This window comes from Oncorhynchus tshawytscha, linkage group LG07, assembly GCF_018296145.1.
Source record: "Oncorhynchus tshawytscha isolate Ot180627B linkage group LG07, Otsh_v2.0, whole genome shotgun sequence".
NCBI lineage: Eukaryota > Metazoa > Chordata > Actinopteri > Salmoniformes > Salmonidae > Oncorhynchus > Oncorhynchus tshawytscha.
Window position 1 is genome coordinate 36,390,055 of NC_056435.1, and position 21,695 is coordinate 36,411,749.

Below are 21,695 nucleotides of genomic sequence, written 5' to 3' on the forward strand. Positions count from 1 at the left end.
AGTAAAAATAAATAAAACCCCTTGAATTAGGTGTTCTAAAACTTTTGACTGGTAGTGTATGTATATGCATGCTGATCGTGGACTTCAGGAGACAGCAGAGGAAGCACACTCCCATCCATATCGACGGGACTGCAGTGGAGAGGGTTAGGATTAGTTCCTCGGCGTATAAATCACTGACAATGGTCCACCCACACAGACAGTGTGGTGAAGAAAGTGCAACAGCGCCTCTTCAGGAGGCTGAAGAAATTTGGCCTGGCCCCTAAGACCCTCATAAACTGGGCACACTGCCTGCCCCCCAGAACGCCTACAGCACCCGATGTCACAGGAAGGCCAAAAATATAATCAAGGACCTCAACCACCCGAGCCACGGCCTGTTCACCCCGCTATCATCTAGAAGGCGAGGTCAGTACAGGTGCATCAAAGCTGGGACATAGAGACTGAAAAACAGCTTCTATTTCAAGGCCATCAGACTGTTAAATAGCCATCACTATCCGGCCAACACCCAGTACCCTGCCCTGAACTTAGTCACTTTCACTAGCCGGCTACCACCCGGTTACTCCACCCTGCCTCTTAGATGCTGTTGCCCTATTAATATAGACATGGAATCACTGGTCACTTTAATAATATTTACATACTGTTTTACTCATTGCATACAGTACTGTGTGTATATACTGTATTCTAGTCAATACCATCCTATTCAACTATTGCTATATATATATATATATATATATATATATATTGGACTCTGGACTTTACTTTAAGATTTGCATGTAATTGAGACGTGTATGCTAAGAATTGGGAAGCGCGTACAGGGAGTGAATTTAATAAATAATGGAACATAGAACAAAACAAGAAACACAAGTCATGTACAGACATGAAACACAGAAACAGAGTCAATAACACCCAGGGAACATATCAAAAGGAGTGACAGATATGGGGAGGTAATCAGGAAGGTGATGGAGTCCAGGTGAGTCTCATGAGGCGCAGGTGCGCATAGCGATGGTGGCAGGTGTGCATAATAATGAGTAAACTGGCGATGTCGAGCGCCGGTGAGGGGGAGCAGGAGTAGACGTGACAGTATTGTTAGATATTACTGCACTGTTGGAGCTAGGAAGACAAGCATTACACTACACCGGCTAAGTATGTGTATGCAAACAATTTTAATGTTATTTGATTTTGATGTATGTAATGACAATATGTGTTATGTATCCTATGCTCTATCCAGTTTATAATGTTACGTGGAATAGACAGGACCAGAGAGAAGTATATCGTCTGTGTGATGAAAAAAATAAGGGCTGTGGGATCACTTAGAATTTGTGTCATAATTAGCATTCAGACAATTATCGCTTCTGCTTCTTTAAACAATGACACCATGAGTAAAAAGGTGTTGCTCATAAAATATCACCACATAGCAGATGTGTGAGATGGTGAACGCAAAAGAAAATCTGTATCCACAGCAACAGGGGCTGATCTTGATGACAGCTTAGGGTAATGTTTCTCTCTGTCTCTGTATGAAACAGGATACCTAATGATACAATCCATAAACATTGCTGTGAAAAAGTCCATAAATATGTCTTTCCAAGATGATGTTTTCTGGGTTGCGATCTAGCAAGACACAAGAGACAGCTATTGGAATTATTTCAACAACACAAAAAGTTCTCAGTTCAGCCTTTTGATGCATAATCCATAAAACTTTTGGGGGTTTACTGAGATGTGCTTCTCCCATCACTATTATTAGAGAGTGAAGTGGGCCTCAGACTCTTGTTATATTGAATCTCTAGAGATTCTGATTCATCTGTTTGTTTAAACAAAGGCATCTAACAAAGTCCTACTCAATTTTCCCATTTTTTTAATCAGCACAGAGTTATACAATTGAGTTCATACTGTATGGTTTTACAAGTTATCTCTACAGTGTTTTTTATTTTACCTTTATTTTACCAGGTAAGTTGACTGAGAACACATTCTCATTTACAGCAACAACCTGGGGAATAGTTACAGGGGAGAGGCAGGGGATGAACGAGCCAATTGTAAGCTGGGGATGATTAGGTGACCATGATGGTATGAGGGACAGCTTGGGAATTTAGCCAGGACACACACCCCTACTCCTACAATAAGTGCCATGGGATCTTTAGTGACCACAGAGAGTCAGGACACTTTTTTAACATCCCATCCAAAAGACAACACCCTACACAGGTGTTACTGCCCTGGGTCATTGGGATATTTTTTGGACCTGAGGAAAGAGTGCCTCCTACTGGCCCTCCAACACCACTTCCAGCAGCATCTGGTCTCTCATCAAGGGACCAACCCTGCTTAGCTTCAAAAGCAAGCCAGCATTGAGATACAGCCAGCAGCATACGACCCTGCAAAATTCAACAGAAATGAAAACTTCAACATTTCTATTCTCCGTAAGGAGCTTTGTGTTTATGTTGTATTCCTCAGTAATAAAGCCTCATACCAGTGATGTTCAGAGCAATGGCTCTCAAACCTGTCCTTGGGGACTCCCAGACATTTCACAGTTTTGTTGTCGCCCTGAGCTAGCTCACCTGATTCAAGTAGTCAAGGGCTTGATGATTAGTTGTCAAGTTGAATCAGGTGTGCTAGCTCTGGAATAGTTAAATACATGAACGGCTGGGGCTCCATGAGGAGAGGTTTGAGAAACACTGGTCCAGAGGGGAGTTTTACATTATCATTTGACTGCCAGCAGAACCTGCAGTGGAAACAGGATCATATTCAGTTACCAGCCATCTGCTGTGTGGAACAACAACACTGCCTGCAACACAAAACACCTCTTTATGTATGTGTATGTGCTGTGCATGTGTATATGTGTGTGTGTGTGTTTGAAAAACGCCTACTGTAACGCTACATCTTTATACACCTAAACAGAGAGCTGGCTTCTGAATAGAATGGAAAATACAAACATACTTTCTTAAGCAATCTGGTACAAGCTACAGTATAACTCAAAAACCTAGCCTCAAAGTAAAATAAACACACAGATTATACGAGTGACTCATATGCCCTGATGAAGGCTTTGATTCACGTATCTATTAATATCTGAAGTTAGTTGGACAAAGTGTGAAGAGTGTTTGAGGCAAGGACTTTGTGTTCGTGATCAGAGTGAGACAGAAAGCGAGGGATCTGTATCTCTGTGTCTCCGTTAATTTTAGGTAATAGGCCCAGCAGTCATGTTGAGGCTGGGGTCCGGGCCCTGCTTAATGGCAATTAGATGTTCCTTTTAGATCGTTCGCCCAATGCCTGTCAACACTCTGTCACTTTGGAGATCCTCTGAGTGACACCGCCTGAGAGCCTATTCAAGATTCAAGTTTCAAGTTTTAATGCCACATGCACAAGTACAGTGAAATGTCTTTCTTGCAAACTCAAAATCTAACAAAAAATAATCAATAATAATGTATTACTAGAAAAAAACGCAGTAATAAAAAAATAGGAAATATGAAATACACAAGAAAGTAAGCACACTATATACAGGAAATATTTTAAAAGTCAGTTCCAATACCAGATTTACATGTGCAGGGATACTGGAGTGACGGAGGCAGATATGTACAGGGGTAAAGGGAACTAGGTGACATGAAATAAGATAAACAGAGTAGCAGCAGCTTGTATGTGAGGGGGTGTGCGGGTGTGTAGAGTCAGTATAAATGTATGCATATTATGTGTGAGTGAGCACATGATGGAGAGTGTTTGTGTGTGTGTTGGAGTGACAGTGTGTGTGAGAGTGTAGGGCCCTGTGAGTGTGCATAGACACAGTGTAAAGATTGAAATAAAAGGTCAGTAAGATACAAGGTTAACTCAGTCCGTGTAGCTATTTTGTTAGCTATTTATGAGTGGTATTGCTTGGGGATAAAAGCTGTTCAAAAGCCTGTTGGTTTCAGACTTGATGGGCATGTACCTCTTGCTGTGCAAAAGCAGAGAAAATAGTCTACGGCTTGGGTGGTTGGAATCTTTGGTTGGACTCTTTTCCGGGCATTCTTTTCACACTGCCTGATATAGAGGTCCTGGATGGCAGGGAGCTCAGCCCCAGTGATGTACTGGGCTGTCCGCACAACCCTCTGTAGCGCCATGCGATCGAGGGCAGTGCTATTGTCATACCAATCAGTGATGCACCCAGTCAATATGGTCTCAATGGTACAGGTGTACCTTTTGAGGATTTGAGGGCCCATGCCAAACTTTTTCAACCTGCTGAGGGGCAAGAAGCACTGCCGCTCCTTCTTCACGACTGTCTTTGGACCATTTTAAGTCTTTAGTGATTTGAACTTGAAGCTGTCTACCTGCTCCACTGCTGCCCTGTTGATGTGGATGGGGACGTGCTCGCCCCCGATGATCAGCTCCTTGGTCTAACTGACGATGAGGAAGAGGTTGTTGCTCTCAACTCCTCCCTGTAGGCTGACTCATCATCACCGGTGACCAGGCCTACCACCGACGTGTCGTCAGCAAACTTGATAATGGTATTGGAGTTGTGCGTGGACACACAGTCGTGGGTGAACAGGGAAAACATGAGGGAACTAAGCACACACCCCTGTTGGGCCCCTGTGTTAAGGGTCAGCGTGACGGAAGTGATGTTGCCCACCCTCACCACCTGGGGTCGGCCCGTCAGGAAGTCCAGGATTCAGATGCAGAGGGAGGTGTTCAGACCCAGAATCCTAAGCTTGGTGACGAGCTTGGAGGGGACAATGGTGTGTCAATGAACAGCATTCCCACGTAAGTATTCCTCTTGTCTAGGAGGGTGAGGGCAGTATGAAGGGCGACTGAGATTGCGTCGTCTATGGATCTGCTGGGCGGTATGTAAATTGTGGGTCTAGGGTGGCGGAGTTAATGTGTGCCATAACAAGCCTTTCAAAGCACTTCATGATTACAGAAGTGCTCCAGGGCGGTATTCATTGTGGAATGAAGCCTTAAGAGTTCTTAGAAACAGGGAGGATTGTGGTCATTTTAAAATGAAGGGATTACAGACTGGGAAAAGGAGAGGTTGAAAATTACTGTGAATATACCTGCCAGTTGTTCTGCGCATGCTCTGAGAACGTGCACTGGAATACTGTCGGGGCCCGGGCCTTGCGAGTGTTGACCTGATTAAAGACCCTTCTCACGTCGGCCTCGGAGAGCGTGATCACCCAATCCTCTGGGTCGGTGACGGCCCTCACACCCGGCTCGATGTTGTTGTTGTCAAAGCATGCATAAAATGCATTGATTTCGTCTTGTAGAGAGGCATCATTGATCAGATTACGATTGGGTCTTCCTTTGTAACCCGTAATGGACTGTATGCGGCAGGCGTCGGAGCCTGTGTTATATGATTCCACCTTATTTCTTCATTGTCCTTTTGCTCGTTTGTTGACTATGCGGAGGTCATAACGGGCCTTCTTGTATTTATTCCTGTCTTTAGCAGTAGCATCAGGGTTGCCTACAATAGCTCTGTGTATGGTAGAACTGTTCTTTAGTCGAGCGCCAACCTCGCTTTTGATTGGGGAAGCAGTAAACCCTCACCGTGGGTACAACATCACCTATGCATTTTCTAATGAAGCAGGTGATGGAGGTGGATACCTCGTCAATGTTACCGACGGAATCTTGAAACATATTCCAATCAGCGCTAGCAAAGCAGTCCTGTAGCATAACCTCTGATTCTGGTGACCCTTTCTCAACGGCACAAATCGCAGGTACTTCCTATTTCAGCATCTGCTTGTAAACAGGAAGCAAGAGTACAGAGTCAAGATCTGATTTGCTGAATGGCGGATGGGGGAGGGTCTTGTATACTTGCTTGTAGATAGAATAGCAGTAGTCTAGAACTGTATCGTCCCTAGTGGCATTGGGAGACGTGTTGATGGAAGTTGGGCATCTCGTGTCTTAGTGATGCAGAATTAAACCAGAAAGGCAACCTCTGGGTGTAGGTTTTCATGCTTGTTTAAAGCTTTGTACAGTTCGTGAAGCGTCAGCTTGTTATTTTTCTTGTCCTGAGGTGGAATGTACACAGCAGTCACGATAAAATCTGAAAACTCCCTTGGGAGGTAGAAGGGTCGGCATTTGACCATCAGGTATTCCAAAAAGACTGAACAGTGGGTTGACACTTCCACCACACTGGAATTAGCACACCAGTTGGAGTTGATTAAGAGGAAAACCCCTCCTCCCTTCAATTTCCCCGACTCCACTGTCCTGTCCGCCCAGTGAATGGAGAATCCATCGAGTCGGATACCCATGGGGAGTATCTTGTCCGAAAGCCATGTTTCTGAAAAGCAAAGAATATTGCAGTTCAAGAGTCTCGACGGTGGCAAATCCACAATCATAGGTCATCCATCTTATAATCAAGTGACTGTACATTAGCCTGTAGAATGGAGGGAAGAGGTGGCCGGTTTTCCCTTCGCCTTAATCTCACCAGGATCCCCCCTCCCTTGCCTCTGTAATGCCGCCGCTTCCTCTTGGGTAGCCCGAACATTTAGTTGGAGTTACATAGGAACTTGCAAAATGGCGACCATCCAGTACGGCACCAGTACGAGCACCAAAAGCCCTCAAACAAAGGCACAGGGGAAAGAGGAGAAGAGGAAAAATAGACAGCAAGAGAGAGAGGGGGATGGACCAGAAAGAAGAGAAAGAGAGAAAATGGAGTAGAGAAAGAGGGAGAGAGTTTGGAGAAATGTATCAGGAGTTTATCTAACTCCACTAATGAGATATATCATTATTATTTTTAATAAAACAGTCTTTTAGTCATTGTCCTTCTATAAAATTACATCTGCAGTCACGACTCCACTAAACCTTGTGGTGAAAAGTAGATACAAACCATCATGTCAATGGAAGCTTTGCTCAAAACCTATTCTAAACAGTGTCCTTCATTATACTTTTGACATAAAATCACCAGTCGACATAGACATTCACTCTCGTTTGAGATTATATCAGAATCCTGAGCTGAATACAGTTGAAAGGCATTTCTTCTGCCCATTTATAGGATCTATTGAAAAGGTGCCATACTCAGTATCTAGAGGTTCAGGGTCCAGCTCTGGTAATATTCCTACTGTGCAAATAAACAAAAACATATACAACAAATAAAAAGGGAGATATGTTGGACTAAGCATGGAAGTACATTAAGCAAGTTTTTGGATGCAAAAAATGATGTTCGCTGAAGGACAACGAACACAACCTTTGCATATCAAAGCAGATTTAATTCTGCAAACTCCATTGAGATCACTAACATTTCTGTGTCTCTGCAGAGTACGTATCCGTGTGCCACCTAGAAAGTGTTCTGGAGCGTCAGGCTTGGCTGGGTTCCATTAGATTTCCCCCGCGGGTCATCCATCGGCCCCAGGACGGGCGAGAGAGCGCCCAGCCCCGAGGTGATTAACGGAAGAAAGATGGCTGCGGTCCCAGCGTAAATCCAGAGGGGTTTCAGGTGGAACACAGGCGCTTGTCTACCGATGAGGAATGGTACTGAGCCTGGCCCAATCCTGCCTGGAAATCTCTCCTCTCACTACTCACTCCATTCTCACTCCATCCATTTTAAAGAACAAAGGAAGAGAAGGCGAGTGTGTAGGGCGAGGGGGAGAAATAAAGAAGAAAGAGAGTGTGAGGGAGAGAAAGAAAAGAGAGAAAGGAGCAAGTGAGTGAGTGAAACACAGGGGAAAGAAGATGGAGAGACTGAGCAAACGATTGAAAGAGAGAACGGAAGAGAGAGAGAGAGAGAGAGAGAGAGAGCGAACGGAAGAGAAAGAGAGAACGGAAGAGAGAGAGAAAGAGAAGGAGAGCTGGGCGATCGAGAGGGAGAGAAGGAAGGAGAGCACGAGAGGAAACCTGCGAACCCCCTGGGTAATATTAGTGAGGCCCATCTGTTGAACATCTGGACTGAGGAGCCAAACACTTCCAGCACCCTGATCAGGAAATCAGAGAGGACAGAGAGTCTCTCTGTGACCATGATGGAGGACATAGATGAAGCGATAGATAGATATTACTACCGAGCACATGAGGCATACAGGTGACTTTGAGCAAATATATGATTAGAGTAAACACAATACATGACATTTTGAGAGGAAATGTTATGTCCTGGAGATGTTTTGAGAGGGTCATATCATGCAATAATATGGGACACAAGACACAAGTAATTCAGTAATATCAGAAAAGAAGAGACTTGAATGAGACCAGTAAGAAGAGTAACACCCCAAGATACAGCATCCACCACCCAGTGAGTCCAGAACACAGGGGATCAAGAGACAGGATGACAGAAGCAGTAGTATCAGCAGCTCAGAACACCCATCTTCATTTCCAGGTCCATCCAACTGGAGTGAACCAGGCCAGGTCACTCAGAGAGGCAATCTCTTCATTGTCAGGTTAAGAAGAAATAAAAAATCAAATCTACCTGAAGATGGGAGAGGGGGGGGAGTACTGATACATCTTACCTCTACCATATGAAATGTAATTTATGACATAATTGCACAGCAATAAATGCAAAGATCTCTCTCTTTCTCTCTGATATGAAAGTCAACTGTGAAAGCACAGGAATACTGATGATACTGGAGTATTACGCCAGGTGCTGATGGTGGGGGTGAATGACCACACAGAAACACTGGGCGGTTGGGCGGTATACCGTATATTCCGTATACCGGGGGGATTTTGAAATATCAACATTATACAACACTGCTTATAAGTGAACTATCTAAGTTGTGCCAAATCAATTATTTTCAGTTCAGTTCTCCAGCTATGCATTTGGTTAGCTAACTTGCTAGCTAAGTGACTAGCTTGCAAGAGCAAGCTTCTTGGTTACAGCAGAGACAATCAATCCCCTTCTGGATCAAGATCACTGCTGCCTAAATTATTTATGCACATCATTTTTTTAAACAAAAACATCTAAAATATATATATTTTGACGCTTGGAAAAAAATAGCACAATTTGTGTGCACTGCCGGTAATACCATATATGGTATATAGTTCAGGAAATGTATGAAGGTATGAAAATCTGGATACCGCCCAACCCTACTGCTGTGTCAGAGGAAAATACCACCGTATTCAAACGGCCTGATAATTATAGCTTGGTGCTAGGAATGGGAAGTTTCTATAAAAAAATTAAAAAAACATTTATTACCCCAAAGGTGGCAAGTCACAGGAATCAATATGGCTCCCATTAAACACTGCCTCTCCACGTGCTGCTCGAAGAAAGAAGTAGCTTTCTCTCTCTTCATCTCTCCTCTTCTGCCTTTGCTCTGAAGCTCTTTTTTTTCTCATTCCCAGGCGTGATCTTTAAGAAAGGACTTTAACAAGCAGAACACTCTTCTAACTCTCAAATCCCACCTCTGAGGGGAATTCCAGCTAATGAATTTTATGAGATTATTAATGAAAGACATGAGGCGCATTAATCTCCTAAGGAGATGCATACTTTAAAGCAGGGGTGGGCAAACATTTTGGCTCAAGGGACACATCAGGATTTCAAAAATCAGCAGTGGGCCGCACAGATTCTGTGGGGAATGATTTGTTGGTCAAAAGATATTTGCAGGCCAGAAAAGGGGCTGTTATTTGAAAACATATAGGTCCATTATACACTATATATACAACAGTATGTGGACACGCCTTCAAATTAGTGGAGTTGGCTCTTTCAGTCACACCCATTGCTGATAAAGAGTATAAAATTGAGCACACAGCCATGCAATCTCCATAGACAAACAGTGGCAGTAGATTGAAAGTCACTGACCTCTTCAGTAAGGCCAATGTGGCACCTTCATAGGATGCCACATTTCCAACAAGTCAGTTTATCTAAGTTGACATCCCTGTATCAACTCTAAGTGCTGTTGTTGTGAAGTAAAAATGTCTAGGACAAAAACGTCTCAGCCGCAAAATGGTTGGCCACACTGGCTCACAGAATGAGACCACCGAGTGCTGAAGCGCGTAGTGTGTAAAAATCATATGTCCTCGGTTGCAACACTCACTACTGAGTTACAAACTGCCCCTGGAAGCAACGTTAGCACAATAACTGTTTGTCGGGAGCTTCATGAAATGGGTTTCCATGGACGAGCAGCCGCACACAAGCCTAAGATCATCATGCGCAATGCCAAGCGTTGGCTGGAGTGGTGTAAAAGCTCGCCACCATTGGACTCTGGAGCAGTGGAAACGCGTTCTCTGGAATGACGAATCACGCTTCACCAACTGTCAGTCCGACAGATGATTCTGGGTTTGGCGGATGTCAGGAGAACGCTTCCTGTCCGAATGCATAGTGCCAACTGTAAATTTTGGTGGATGAGAAATAATGGTCTGGGGCTGTTTTCAATGGTTCGGGCTAGGCCCCTTAGTTCCATTGAATGGAAATGTTAACGCTACAGCATACAATGACATTCTAGATGATTCCGTGCTTCCAACTTTGTGGCAACAGTTTGGTGAAGGCCCTTTACTGTTTCAGCATGACAATGCCCCCGTGCACAAAGTGAGGTCCAAACAGAAATGATTTGTCGAGATCAGTGTGGAAGAACTTGATAGGCCTGCAGAGAGACCTGACCTCAACCCCATCGAACAGATTTGGGATGCATTGGGATGCCGACTGCGAGCCAGGCCTAATCACCCAACATCCGTGCCCAACCTCACTAATGCTTTTGTGGCTGAATGGAAGTAAGTTCCCACAGCAATGTTCCAGCATCTAGTGGAAAGCCTTCCCAGAAGAGTGGAGGCTGTTATAGCAGCAAAGGGTGGAAGAACTCCATATTAATGCCCATGATTTTGGAAAGAGATGTTCAACGAGCAGGTGTCCACATACCTTTGGTCATGTAATCTAATTTTTACATACTTTCTACATAATTTAAAACGTTCAAGTGTGGCCTGAAATAATATCCCCCATGCTTTAAAAGCTGACGTGGACTCTGTGAAACTGTCCTCTCATTCTTTGATTGACAGGGAGGCACCCCAGACACCCATCCAGCAGTGTTTCTGTTGATGTGAGAGGTTCTGTACACTCAGTATTCATAATGGCTGGTTGTGCTACTGTGATTTGTGAAGGATCAATCTATCTGACTTTCACTATAGCTGTGACAAATGACTGTGGTGTGACATTGACCATCACACTTTTTCACTGCAGATTCAGTATTGGGTGACTGGCAGTGATCTGCATGCATTACTTTAGCACACAAACAAAAATGGTCAGAGACAGAGAGACAGAGAGAGAGAGAGCGCAAGAGAGAGGGAGAGCGCAAGAGAGAGAGAGAGAGAGAGATGGGCAGCGGGAGAAGGCATTGAAGTTTAAACAGCCTCCCCAGAAGTAAGACAAATTGGGCAGTGCAGCCAACTCCACAGCCCTTGTCCCCATCTCTCAGGGGAGGAAGCCAACATCTCCCAAGCATTAAAGTGGAAAAACCAATGCCACTGTGAGAATTTAATGAGGAGGGCTCATACTGCTCTCTACTCTCAGGCCTGCCGCTGACTCTGTGACACAACACTTCATGGCGTGTGGTGATTTTCTCTCTTTTTTATTTTCTATCTCTTTTTTTTTTTTTTTTTTTTTTTTTTTTTACTTTGCCAGGGAAATGGGAGTGGATATCAAGGCTGTAACCTGCCAAGACCTCTCAGTCACCCTAGTGCAACACTAATGCATTTGGACAGTGGAAAGGGCATGCCACATCCCTGTGACTATTATTCTTTAGGAGCAGGCAGACATTACACAGTTTATCAACCTCTCTAAAATGCAACACATATGAGAAACAAGTGGGGCAATGAAAGGAAACAATTATCCTGGTTCGGTCCACTGACAAATAACAGTAGGAGTGACTCGTTATTTAAAAAAAAAATCATTATTATTTCAGTTCACCAGTAGCCTCTATTCCATTCTACTGTATTCTGTTCAAGCAAAAGTGTTTGCTGTTTTAACTTCATTACAGCCTTGCCTCTCCAACACATAGTTGTTAATGGAGAAAGGCTAAAGTTAAGTTGCTAAAGCTTTCCCAAAAGAGTCTAGCCTCACTCAGAGCAGAAAATGGCATCGCAGCAGATTTGTGTTTGCTTTGTAAATATTTGATGGAGGTACAAATCATGAGTGATTGGACGATTGGAGGGAGAGCCTTGACTTTGTTTTGGAACTGCCAGTGCAAGGGAGTAAAAAGGTCCAGAATCGATGAAGGGGGTGAAAATAAGAATTTATTTAAAGAGAGGCAGGAAGATATGCAGGCTAGGAGGCGAGGGGTTCGGCAAAAGGGGGAACGGTGATGGATGAAGTTTAGCACTCTCTCACCAAGGGTCTGATTGAGTGGCCGAACAAACACAGTGAATTAATGACAGTGATAATCTAAAGTAAGCACATTGGGAAACTGACTGAGCTTCGTATAAACAATTTCAGATCTCCCCCCCCCCTCAATGTTATCTTAAAATAAAAGTTCAAAAGTAAAATGAAAACGGTCCCAATACAGAAAAAAATAAGTCTAATGGTCCAGTTCAAATGTGCCATGATTCACACTGTACGGTAATGAAACTAAAGGTATGTATTTAGTCACTAGCATCCCAGACAGAAGGTCATCATTCAAAATGATATCCTTAAGTATCCTCAGCAGTTTGTATCTTGATGCTGACATTGAGGCTAATGCTGAATCTTAATTATTAATTGTTTATTGCATTAATGTATCCAATTGCCAATACCACACATCATTGAGCACTCAACCCCCACACATAACCACACAGACCGTTGTGTGTGTGTGTCCTTGCTGAGTCTATACTTAGCATTCCATGGTTGCTAGAGCAGCGGTAACAGAGGATCACTTGACAACCTCACAGGACAAAATGCATTTAACTTCATCGGCACTGGCTTGAGCTGCTTAATTTGTTATTAATGTCTCCTCCATGGCTACAGAAGCATGCTAACTGTGACTGCAGAGTAAGGTAGAGACAGAGAGAGGGAGAACAAGGCTGAGACTGAAAACTCAGAAGTGGGATAGTGAACAGAGGAGTAAAACAATGTTATATTATAAGGTTGTATAAGACTACTACTACTCACATGTGAAGCCCGTTATAATTAGAAATGTGATATTGCCTACTTCAGACGTGATACGGAGGTGCTGTACGAGTGAACACGAGTGATAAAATGTCTCTTGACACCAAGAAAAATTCGGAACTTTACACTGTGGCTTATAATCGCAAATCATTATTCATACAAATCATTTAGAAAACTATGAGAAAAAGGTTGCAGTCTTTTTAGTTGCATTTTTAAATAATGTCTAATAAATCACTGTGTGTTTATTTCACGAAAATAACTCAAAATAAACATATATATTAATAATTAATTTCCCTTAGCCTCCTTTTTCCATTACAATGTTTGGTCTGACCGTGTGGGCGTTTTGATACAAACGTAAATATATTTCAACAATGGGTTGGTCAAAACAAGCATTGTGATTGGTTGAGACACCTTCTAAGCCATACTAAAAAATCTGTTAAGCACGGCTAGCCTGGGACGAAAAGAATTGCCATTTTGCTTTCTGTTCCATATGAAAAGTCCTTGCGCATTCACTGTCCCATCAGCCCAGCCAGCCAATTCATTACCTTGATCTCCACTGTCCAAAGCATATAGACATTATTGCCTCTTGCTTCCAGCCTAACATTTGGTTTGCAACAACGGGGGTTTGTACCAACCTTGCTGTCTGTCTCTCGACATTTGCAACAGTGTTTCAATATTGAAATTCGTTCTCCACTGTCCTATTGAGCACGTGTCAGGGCGAGATGGACTTTTCTCAGCCAGTCGAAATCATGAATCAGCAATATTTTTTTTTAGATATATACAAAGGAATGTTGGTAGAAAAACAGGTCAAACTAAATTAAATGCAGCTACTTTGCTGTTATTCTAGCTGCATGGTTTGACGTCACTGTGTTTGCCATAGTTGGCTAGCTAGCAAGCAATGGATAAGAGCATTGCCAACCAGCATGGCAACGGAACATTTAGAATGAACAACTGGGTCGCTTCCATAGATATAGAACAAAAAGACTTCACGACTGTGTCGCGTCTCTGGCAACCTAACCGATAGAATGAACGGCCGGCTTGGCTAGCAACCATAGTGTGGGGACTAGGACTATATTTTTGTTGAGGGATAAAATAGTAGCCTATGAGTACATTTATCAAAATCAAGTTTTTTATTTATTTGGTAATTCATTGCAACAAAAGCAACTGTAGACTCGAGGTTGTGCAAAACTACCTTTTTAGCACGGCTGTGCTGATTTACGGTACTCGGCTCTGCCTTGTGCCTATGACCACAGCACAGCCGTGCTAAACAAGTAGTTTCGCACAGCCTCTCATGTAGAATTGCTTTACTACATACACAGCCCTGCTTGGCAGATAGGATCGTCTCGACTGTAGAGCCTACCCCGCTCCTCTTCAAGGAGGATAGGGGGATATTTATGCAAAATAAAAGATGACTGGTCAGAATAATCAGATCAGATTGTGATGTCATGCTGTGGGTCAAAAAGTCCATCCACCTGAACAGTCTGAAATTACAGGCGTTTTATTTCAGAAAGCTCTTACACTAAAAGGGTATTATCATAATTGTCAGTGTTATTTCGACCTCACAGTATAGAATTATATATTTGTTAATGAATATCATGTTTTTGACTGCACTGCCCCTTTAAAACGTTCGATGGCGAACTACCCTGGATCACAAAAAAAGTGAAGAGGAAGTGAAGAGGAACTGACTGAAAGGAGACTTTCACTGTTCAAAGAGGCTAAGAAATCAATTGGAGATATTTGAAGACAAATCAAATATGTTGCAATGGATTGTCTGCACTCAATAGAGGACTTACAGCTAAATGGCTTGATAGAGAACATAAGAGCAGTAACGTGTGTGGGTTTCTGTCAAAGCAACTGTAGAGACCGAAAATCTATCACTAGGCAAACACCATACAACTAACAAAGCTCAAATCAAGCTATTCCATTCCATTTGTTTGTGATGAAACCCCACTTTTCATCTATCTAACAACAACAATCAAATCTGTAAAAATAAACAGATAATCAGACTTCCCCTCCTCACCCGACAGCCTGTCAGTCCTGGGAGTTTTAACACCGACCAATCCATGGAACTGACATCCTCCCTGGCACCACTCCGCTCCCCAGGCTCCAGGGACAGGCAGCCTGGCAGGCAGCGTTACCGGCACAGAGGGGGTGAGAGTTTAACCCTCTCTCAGTCTCACCCCCCCCACCTCACTCCCTCTCACAGCAGGCATCACATGGTGAGCTGGGCTGTCCATTACATTTAGAGGCCTGCATGCACGCCAGGTCTGATAAGAGCAGTGGCAGGGTTTCGGGGAATGGGAGGAGGAGTGTATGGCCTGACAGTAGTCTGTCTGGTCACTAAACAGTTCCTGTTACGCCCTCTGGTCTCCCGTCTTCACCCCATCCCTGTTCAACCTGGGTGTCTGTGACAGTACTGCTAGGAGAGAGGTAACTCTCTGCAGGTTGCTGTCACCTCTACTGCAGCCCGACATTCAGCGCTCCAAAAGGACATTGGAAATGCTACGACTTGCCTTTTCTCAACCTCTAATCTGCCTCTCTGGTAAACAGGGCAAGAGTACTTGAATTGAAGATAAGTATGTGCAGCAAGGTCTAAATCATTACTAATTGTGCGCAATTAACTCTTGCTATTATCTTGCATTGCCCTTTGTCACCTTCATCACCCATTGTGAGGTAAATATTTTGACCGTTGTTACTAATCCATGTATTAGAATACATGGGATACAGTACAATACAATTATATGAAAGCATTACAGGCAGTATATTCCAGGCACTTCAAATTAAACATAAGCAAGATGTGTGATTGAAAAAGTATCTACTTCAATGCATGTTGTGGGATAATGGACACCCTGCATCTAACAGCATGAGATGTGCTTCTCACAGAGAGAGAGAGAGAGAGAGAGAGAGAGAGGGCTGGGCAGGAAACACACTAACTGAACTGGAGCACACTGGAAGCAATCAGAACGAGCCCACAAAAAGAGAGGGAGAACAGAAAAAACAGAGAAAGAGAGAGAGCTTGTTTCAAAGCAGCAAAGGGCAGACCGGTGAATAATTCCAGAACCTTGAAGGAAATGATGGGAAACTCCCACCCCTTCCAATGGAAAATAACCCAGTGAAGACTTGATTAAAACAACGAGCTGGAACAGTAGAAAAGGCGACGCCAAAGCCCACTGTTGAATGAAGCAGCTTTTATTTTCAGCAGTCCATTAAGCCCAAGAGCTATGGCAGGAAAAAGGGAAGGCAGCCCGGAATCTTCCCAGCACGGACCGCGTTTCCCAGCAGCTCACTGGGCTTCGGGATTTATGAGGCGAAAAACTGATGAGAGACAGATTAAACAACGGGAATGCCGCACTCAGCAGAAATGCTGATGAAAACTCTAAACACAGATTTTCAATGATGTATTATTCAAATTATCATTATTATTATTATGAGTATTGTGAAAATATTAATTAGTAGTAATATTAGCATTAATAACTGCCCTAATGTTGTATATAACAGCATGCGTACCACAAAGCTATGGTAATTCTGATAACTCCAATAAACACAACACATTGCAGTGTGCTGTCGTATAGTTCAGCATCTCTCTCCACAACCCACACTTTCCTCAAGAACCCTGTACAAAATCACTAAGCAACTGCAACATGACAGCGTCCCACGCAGTTAACTGTCTGCTTCCCCCCCATATCTTTTAATCAATCTATTAGGGGGAGCTTGGCGATGATGACAGGCCAAGCGACTGATAAAGTGACCTGGCGGACATTTGAGCTGCTCCGGTTTGTGCGTGAGGCAGATAATAGCCAGCGCTGGAAGAGATGATGATGATGATAATGTTGCTACTGAGGCCAAGAGTATATCCAATCTTCCCTAAATGTCAACCTTTACCACGCTGTAACTCTGAATTTAAGGCACAGCCTGCTCAGATAGAATGAAATAATGTGTTTATTATCCTATCAGGCTCAAACAATTGCATTCTCCCCAGATGACAATGAAGGGAAGGTAAATAAATAAAAATAGAGAGGAAAATGAAAAGATGTGCTGGCTAAGGAGCTTCTCATAAGATTACAATGACTGTTCTGTTTTGCTTGTTCTGTCAACAACATACATTCATTTCACAGACATGGGGACTGATCGAAGGCCAAACAGATCTCTTTCCCTCTCTCCCCGTCTTTCCTCCTAGGCTCTCTGGTCTGAATGGTGGAGGTGGATGACAAGGCGATGTGTTCTGTCTTTCATTACCAGCCTGGCTGTGACTGGACCCATCGTACCCTCACATCCAGACTGGAGGTGGGAGCTGGTGCTCTGTGGCAGGAGACACCCCGCAGTGAAATTCAGCACTTTTTATATCCCAAACAGATGCTTTGGCGTCCCCAATACACAGTAAGAAAACGGACTATTTCGGGAGACTGAAGAGTGCAGCAGCCTCTTTCACAGAAACATGACAAGAATAATAAAGTTGCCATTTTGTCCATCTGTCTACAGTGTTCAGCTGTATTGTTGGAAGACCTGACGCTGAAGGAGACCATTGTAAACAGTAAAGCACTTTTAATGAGCAGGGGGTAAAGATCACAGTTTGTAAAAAATAAAAAAAATAAAAACTATTAGTCCTATAAACTACTTAATAAGGAGGCAGGCTATACAAAACAGAAAATGTTGGTGATCAAATACAAAATCGTATATTCTCAAACTTTTAGTCATTTGGTGTCTCTTTCACTCTCTTACAGTCATAACTAAAAAACTATCACTTTAGTCGTACAACTGCTTGCGGCAACTGCTGCACATGATACAGTACATCCTAGAAGTGATCACACTCTGCTTTTCTCTCCGTGTACTACTAACCGATCCCACTCAAACCCCTAGCATACAGCAGGCTGATACCTTGAAGTTTGGCACACTGCACACCAGCAGACAGAGAGAGAGTCCCAGTCCTTGGGGCGTGTATTTGCCCTTCTGTGACCTGTTCCTCAAGCATTCATCACCTCTAATGATAAATCAAGTATGAAATGTTGATTTGTCAGGAAAGTAACCTACGTTATATTTCATCGCAGACAAACGGTACAAACCAGGGGTGATGAATTATATTTGGTTTTGGATTTGCAAAGAGCACACAGCACAGTAATAGATTATTACTTTCACATTTCAGAATGAGATAAAATATGACAAGTTAATCAAACACACAGAGAGATAAAGAGAGAGGGAGCAGAGAGCGAGTGAGAGACACACACAATGTATTTCTACATGTAAATGAGCATTAAAAGGTTATGGTTTGCTTATTCACTTCATGCATCACCTGTAGCTGGATACTAGGCATTCAATTACATAATATCTCTTCAGTGTAAAGGAATGCAATTGCACATCTAGGATACATGGGAATTACAATGTGTGTATTGGCTTCCAAATACCGGCACAAAACGCTATTTGTAATGCATCTCATTCAAATGTAATAGTTGATCGTTTGATTTAGCAAAAAAATAAACACAACTATTGGATTTGTGTTGCTGATTCCAGGAGCGTCCATCGCAGCGCCTTCACATCAAGGGACTGTCAAGCGGGAAACAAATACATTTCTTGGACATGGTGTAATGATGATCAAATTCTAAAAGCTTGAGGAAAGTCCAGCTCAAGGTCACCCAAATTAAAATCATACCAAAACAGCCATAGGGACAGTGGTGTAAATCCTCTAAGCGCCCGTGCGATATATAGCCTATAGCCTATATATTAGTCCCAAATCACAAGGAACTGTATTCGTCTGAGCAAAGTCAAATATTGACAATTATTTACAGGAATGTTTATATTTACCATTCCAAATGATGAAGCTCCGTGAGCAACATTTCCATTGATGCAGGCAATCATTTTTCTCTGATTGTATTTTTGCCAAGTCAGAACGGAGTTTGTGAACATTGCGCCACGACTCAAGGATGTTTTAATCCAGTACCGGCGTCAAATGGACGACACATTTGGGTTGCCTATTTATTTGTGTCAATTACCTGCTGTTGCTGCGCGCTAACGATGACCGTTTTATATGCTTTATGGGTTTATGCATAACCTTGTAGTTAGACGCAATTGTAAAGTGATATAATAGGCAATACAACGATAAATCTACATGTTTTCAATGCCGTTGATTTGCCTTTCCGCTCAGTAGCCACACGGTTCGGAGATAACGGTTTCGTTGCATTGGCGCTCCGCGCTGTCAATTATCAAGGCTATTTCTGATGATTGCAATTCTTTTCAGATCGTTGTTGCAACAAGAAACTATATTGTTTATAGGCTATACTAATTATTATCATGAGCTTTCCTGTTGGTATAGCCTACCGAATACCCTGCCGCGTGTTAATCTGGGGGTAAAGTGGAAGGGAGTTTCACCACCTTTGGACGGACTGTATAGCATACTAGAGATGTATTATATTCACAAACAAATTGCAGTGGAAAAGCAAATACTTTTGCGAGAGAAATATATATTTCCATATATATTTCCATAATCCCAAATGGTATCGTGGAACGTGGCTGTTGTCTGATTGAATGTGTAGCCTAGCATAGAGCCTAATTATTTTTTTTAAATTGCAAGGAACAAATTGGCACAAAATGATGTGATAGGCTACTGCACACCATGTCATCATTACATTACATTAATATTCCACTCGTGTATGAGCCGAGTTTAGTCATATTGCACTAATGTTTCCTAGCCTACTACACGACTTCTCAAGTCATGAAAATCACCAAGCTTAGAAACGAGGAGAGATGTGACTTCGAAAAACTTACCAGGATGACAGTCTGCCCAGAAGAGCACGAAGGCAGACAAGATCAGAGACAAGATCCACCAGCAACACGATTGCAGTAGCCTCCGCATGACAAAATGAACATCGAGAGCAAAAAGGGCAACTGTTGAGTTATCCGTCTGATCAAAAAATCAATGCCTGCTGCGTAAAAGCAGCGCAAATGCTGCTAAATGTAGGCTAGTGACTGTTCAGTGAAATTCAGTGCGGGTCTGGAACGTCCAGAAAATAGTATTTACTTCTCAAAACCTCCTTCCAAACAGCTTCTTGATACTCCCCAAAAAAAACATGTCAGTTAGTAGAGATATAGCTTTCGAGCTTCAATCAGTTCATTTATCAAGGATAGAATAGATAGGAGCAGAGGACGCTAGTGGCAGTAGTCCATGCAGCGGAGAGCTGCAGCGGTTCTGCTGGCGAAAACAGAGAGAGAATAGTTGGAGCGGCACTGGAAGTGTTCCATTCCTCCATCCAGGAAGTAACGTGTGTGCCAAAGTCTGGCAGAGACTTTAAAACAGGCTTGGGAGAAAAGGCGAGGAGAGGAGGGAGAGAGGTGCAGAGAGAGAGAGAGATGCAGAGCTCAATCCTCCGGATCCTAGCGCCGGGAAGTATTAACTATTAAAGCAATAGTATACAGTTTAAATGTAAATGCCCACTGTAGAAATCCACGTTTTCGAGCTGAAAAATGATGGTCCATGATGGTGAACAACGATTTAAATCAACAAGTTATAATTTTAGTCAAAATATGATACATTCCCACTTCTGTGCTAATCCTTGTGAAAGAGGTGTCTTTTCCTATGATACCATCCTGATTCTTCACTGACATTTTCAACCTCTCCCTGACCCATTCTGTAATACCAACATGTTTCAAGCAGAACACCATAATGCCTGTGCCCAAGAACGCCAAAGTAACCTGCCAAAATGACTACTGCCCTGTAGCACTCACATCTGTAGCCATAAAATGCTCGCATACCGCCCCAACAGATCCACAGATTACACAATCTCCATTGCACTCCACACTGCCCTTTTCCACCTGGAGAAAATGAACACCTATGTGACAATGCTGTTCATTGACTACAGCTCAGCATTCAACACCATAATGAACCTCCAAGCTCATCACTAAGCTAAGGACACTGGGACTAAACTCCTCCCTCAGCAACTGGATCCTCGACTTCCTGACGGGCCGCCCCCCAGGTGGTAAGGGTAGGTAATAACACATCTGCCGCGCTGATCCTCAACACAGGGGCCCCTCAGAGGTGCGTGGTCAGTCCCATCCGGTACGCCCTGTTCACTCGTGACTGCACAGCCAGGCTCGACTCCAACACCATCATTAAGATTGCCGATGACGCAACAGTGGTAGGCCTGATCACCGACAACGATGAGACAGGCTATAGGGAGGAGGTCAGAGACCTGACCGTGTGGTGCAAGGACAACAACCTCTTCCTCAATGTGATCAAGACAAAGGAGATTATTGTGGACTACATGAAAAGGAGGACCGAGCACGCCCCATTCTCATTGACGGGGCTGTAGTGGAGCAGGTTGAGAGCTTCAAGTTCCTTGGCATCCATATCACCAACAAACTAACACGGTCCAAACACACCAAGACAGTCGTGAAGAGGGCACGACAAAACCTATTCCCCCTCAGGAGACTGATAACATTTATCATGGGTCCTCAGATCCTCAAAAGGTTTTACAGCTGCACCGTCGAGAGCATCCTGACGGGTTGCATCACTGCCTGGTATGGCAACTGCTCGGCCTCCGACCACAAGGTCTACAGAGGGTAGTGCGTACGGCCCAGTACATCACCGGGGCCAAGCTCCCTGCCATCCAGGACCTGTAGACCAGGCGGTGTCAGAGGAAGACCCTAAAAATTGTCAAAGACTCGCCACCCTAGTCATAGACTGTTCTCTCTGCTACCGCTAAGCAAGTGGTACCGGAGCTCCAAGTCTAGGTTCAAGAGGCTTCTAAACAGCTTCTACCCCCAAGCC

At 43.5% G+C, this 21,695-nt stretch overlaps 1 protein-coding gene across 1 annotated transcript in view; it reads right to left on the reverse strand.

Moving 5' to 3' along the window:
• The window catches only part of ptprga (protein tyrosine phosphatase receptor type Ga), a 277,028-nt gene extending 256,811 nt beyond the window's left edge, over positions 1 to 20,217 (reverse strand). Inside the window, exon 1 of the mRNA XM_024427029.2 lies at positions 19,697 to 20,217. Coding sequence (XP_024282797.1) covers positions 19,697 to 19,784 — 88 coding nt within the window. The 5' untranslated portion in view covers positions 19,785 to 20,217. The remainder of the gene's footprint in view (positions 1 to 19,696) is intronic.
• Positions 20,218 to 21,695: the final 1,478 nt, after the last annotated feature.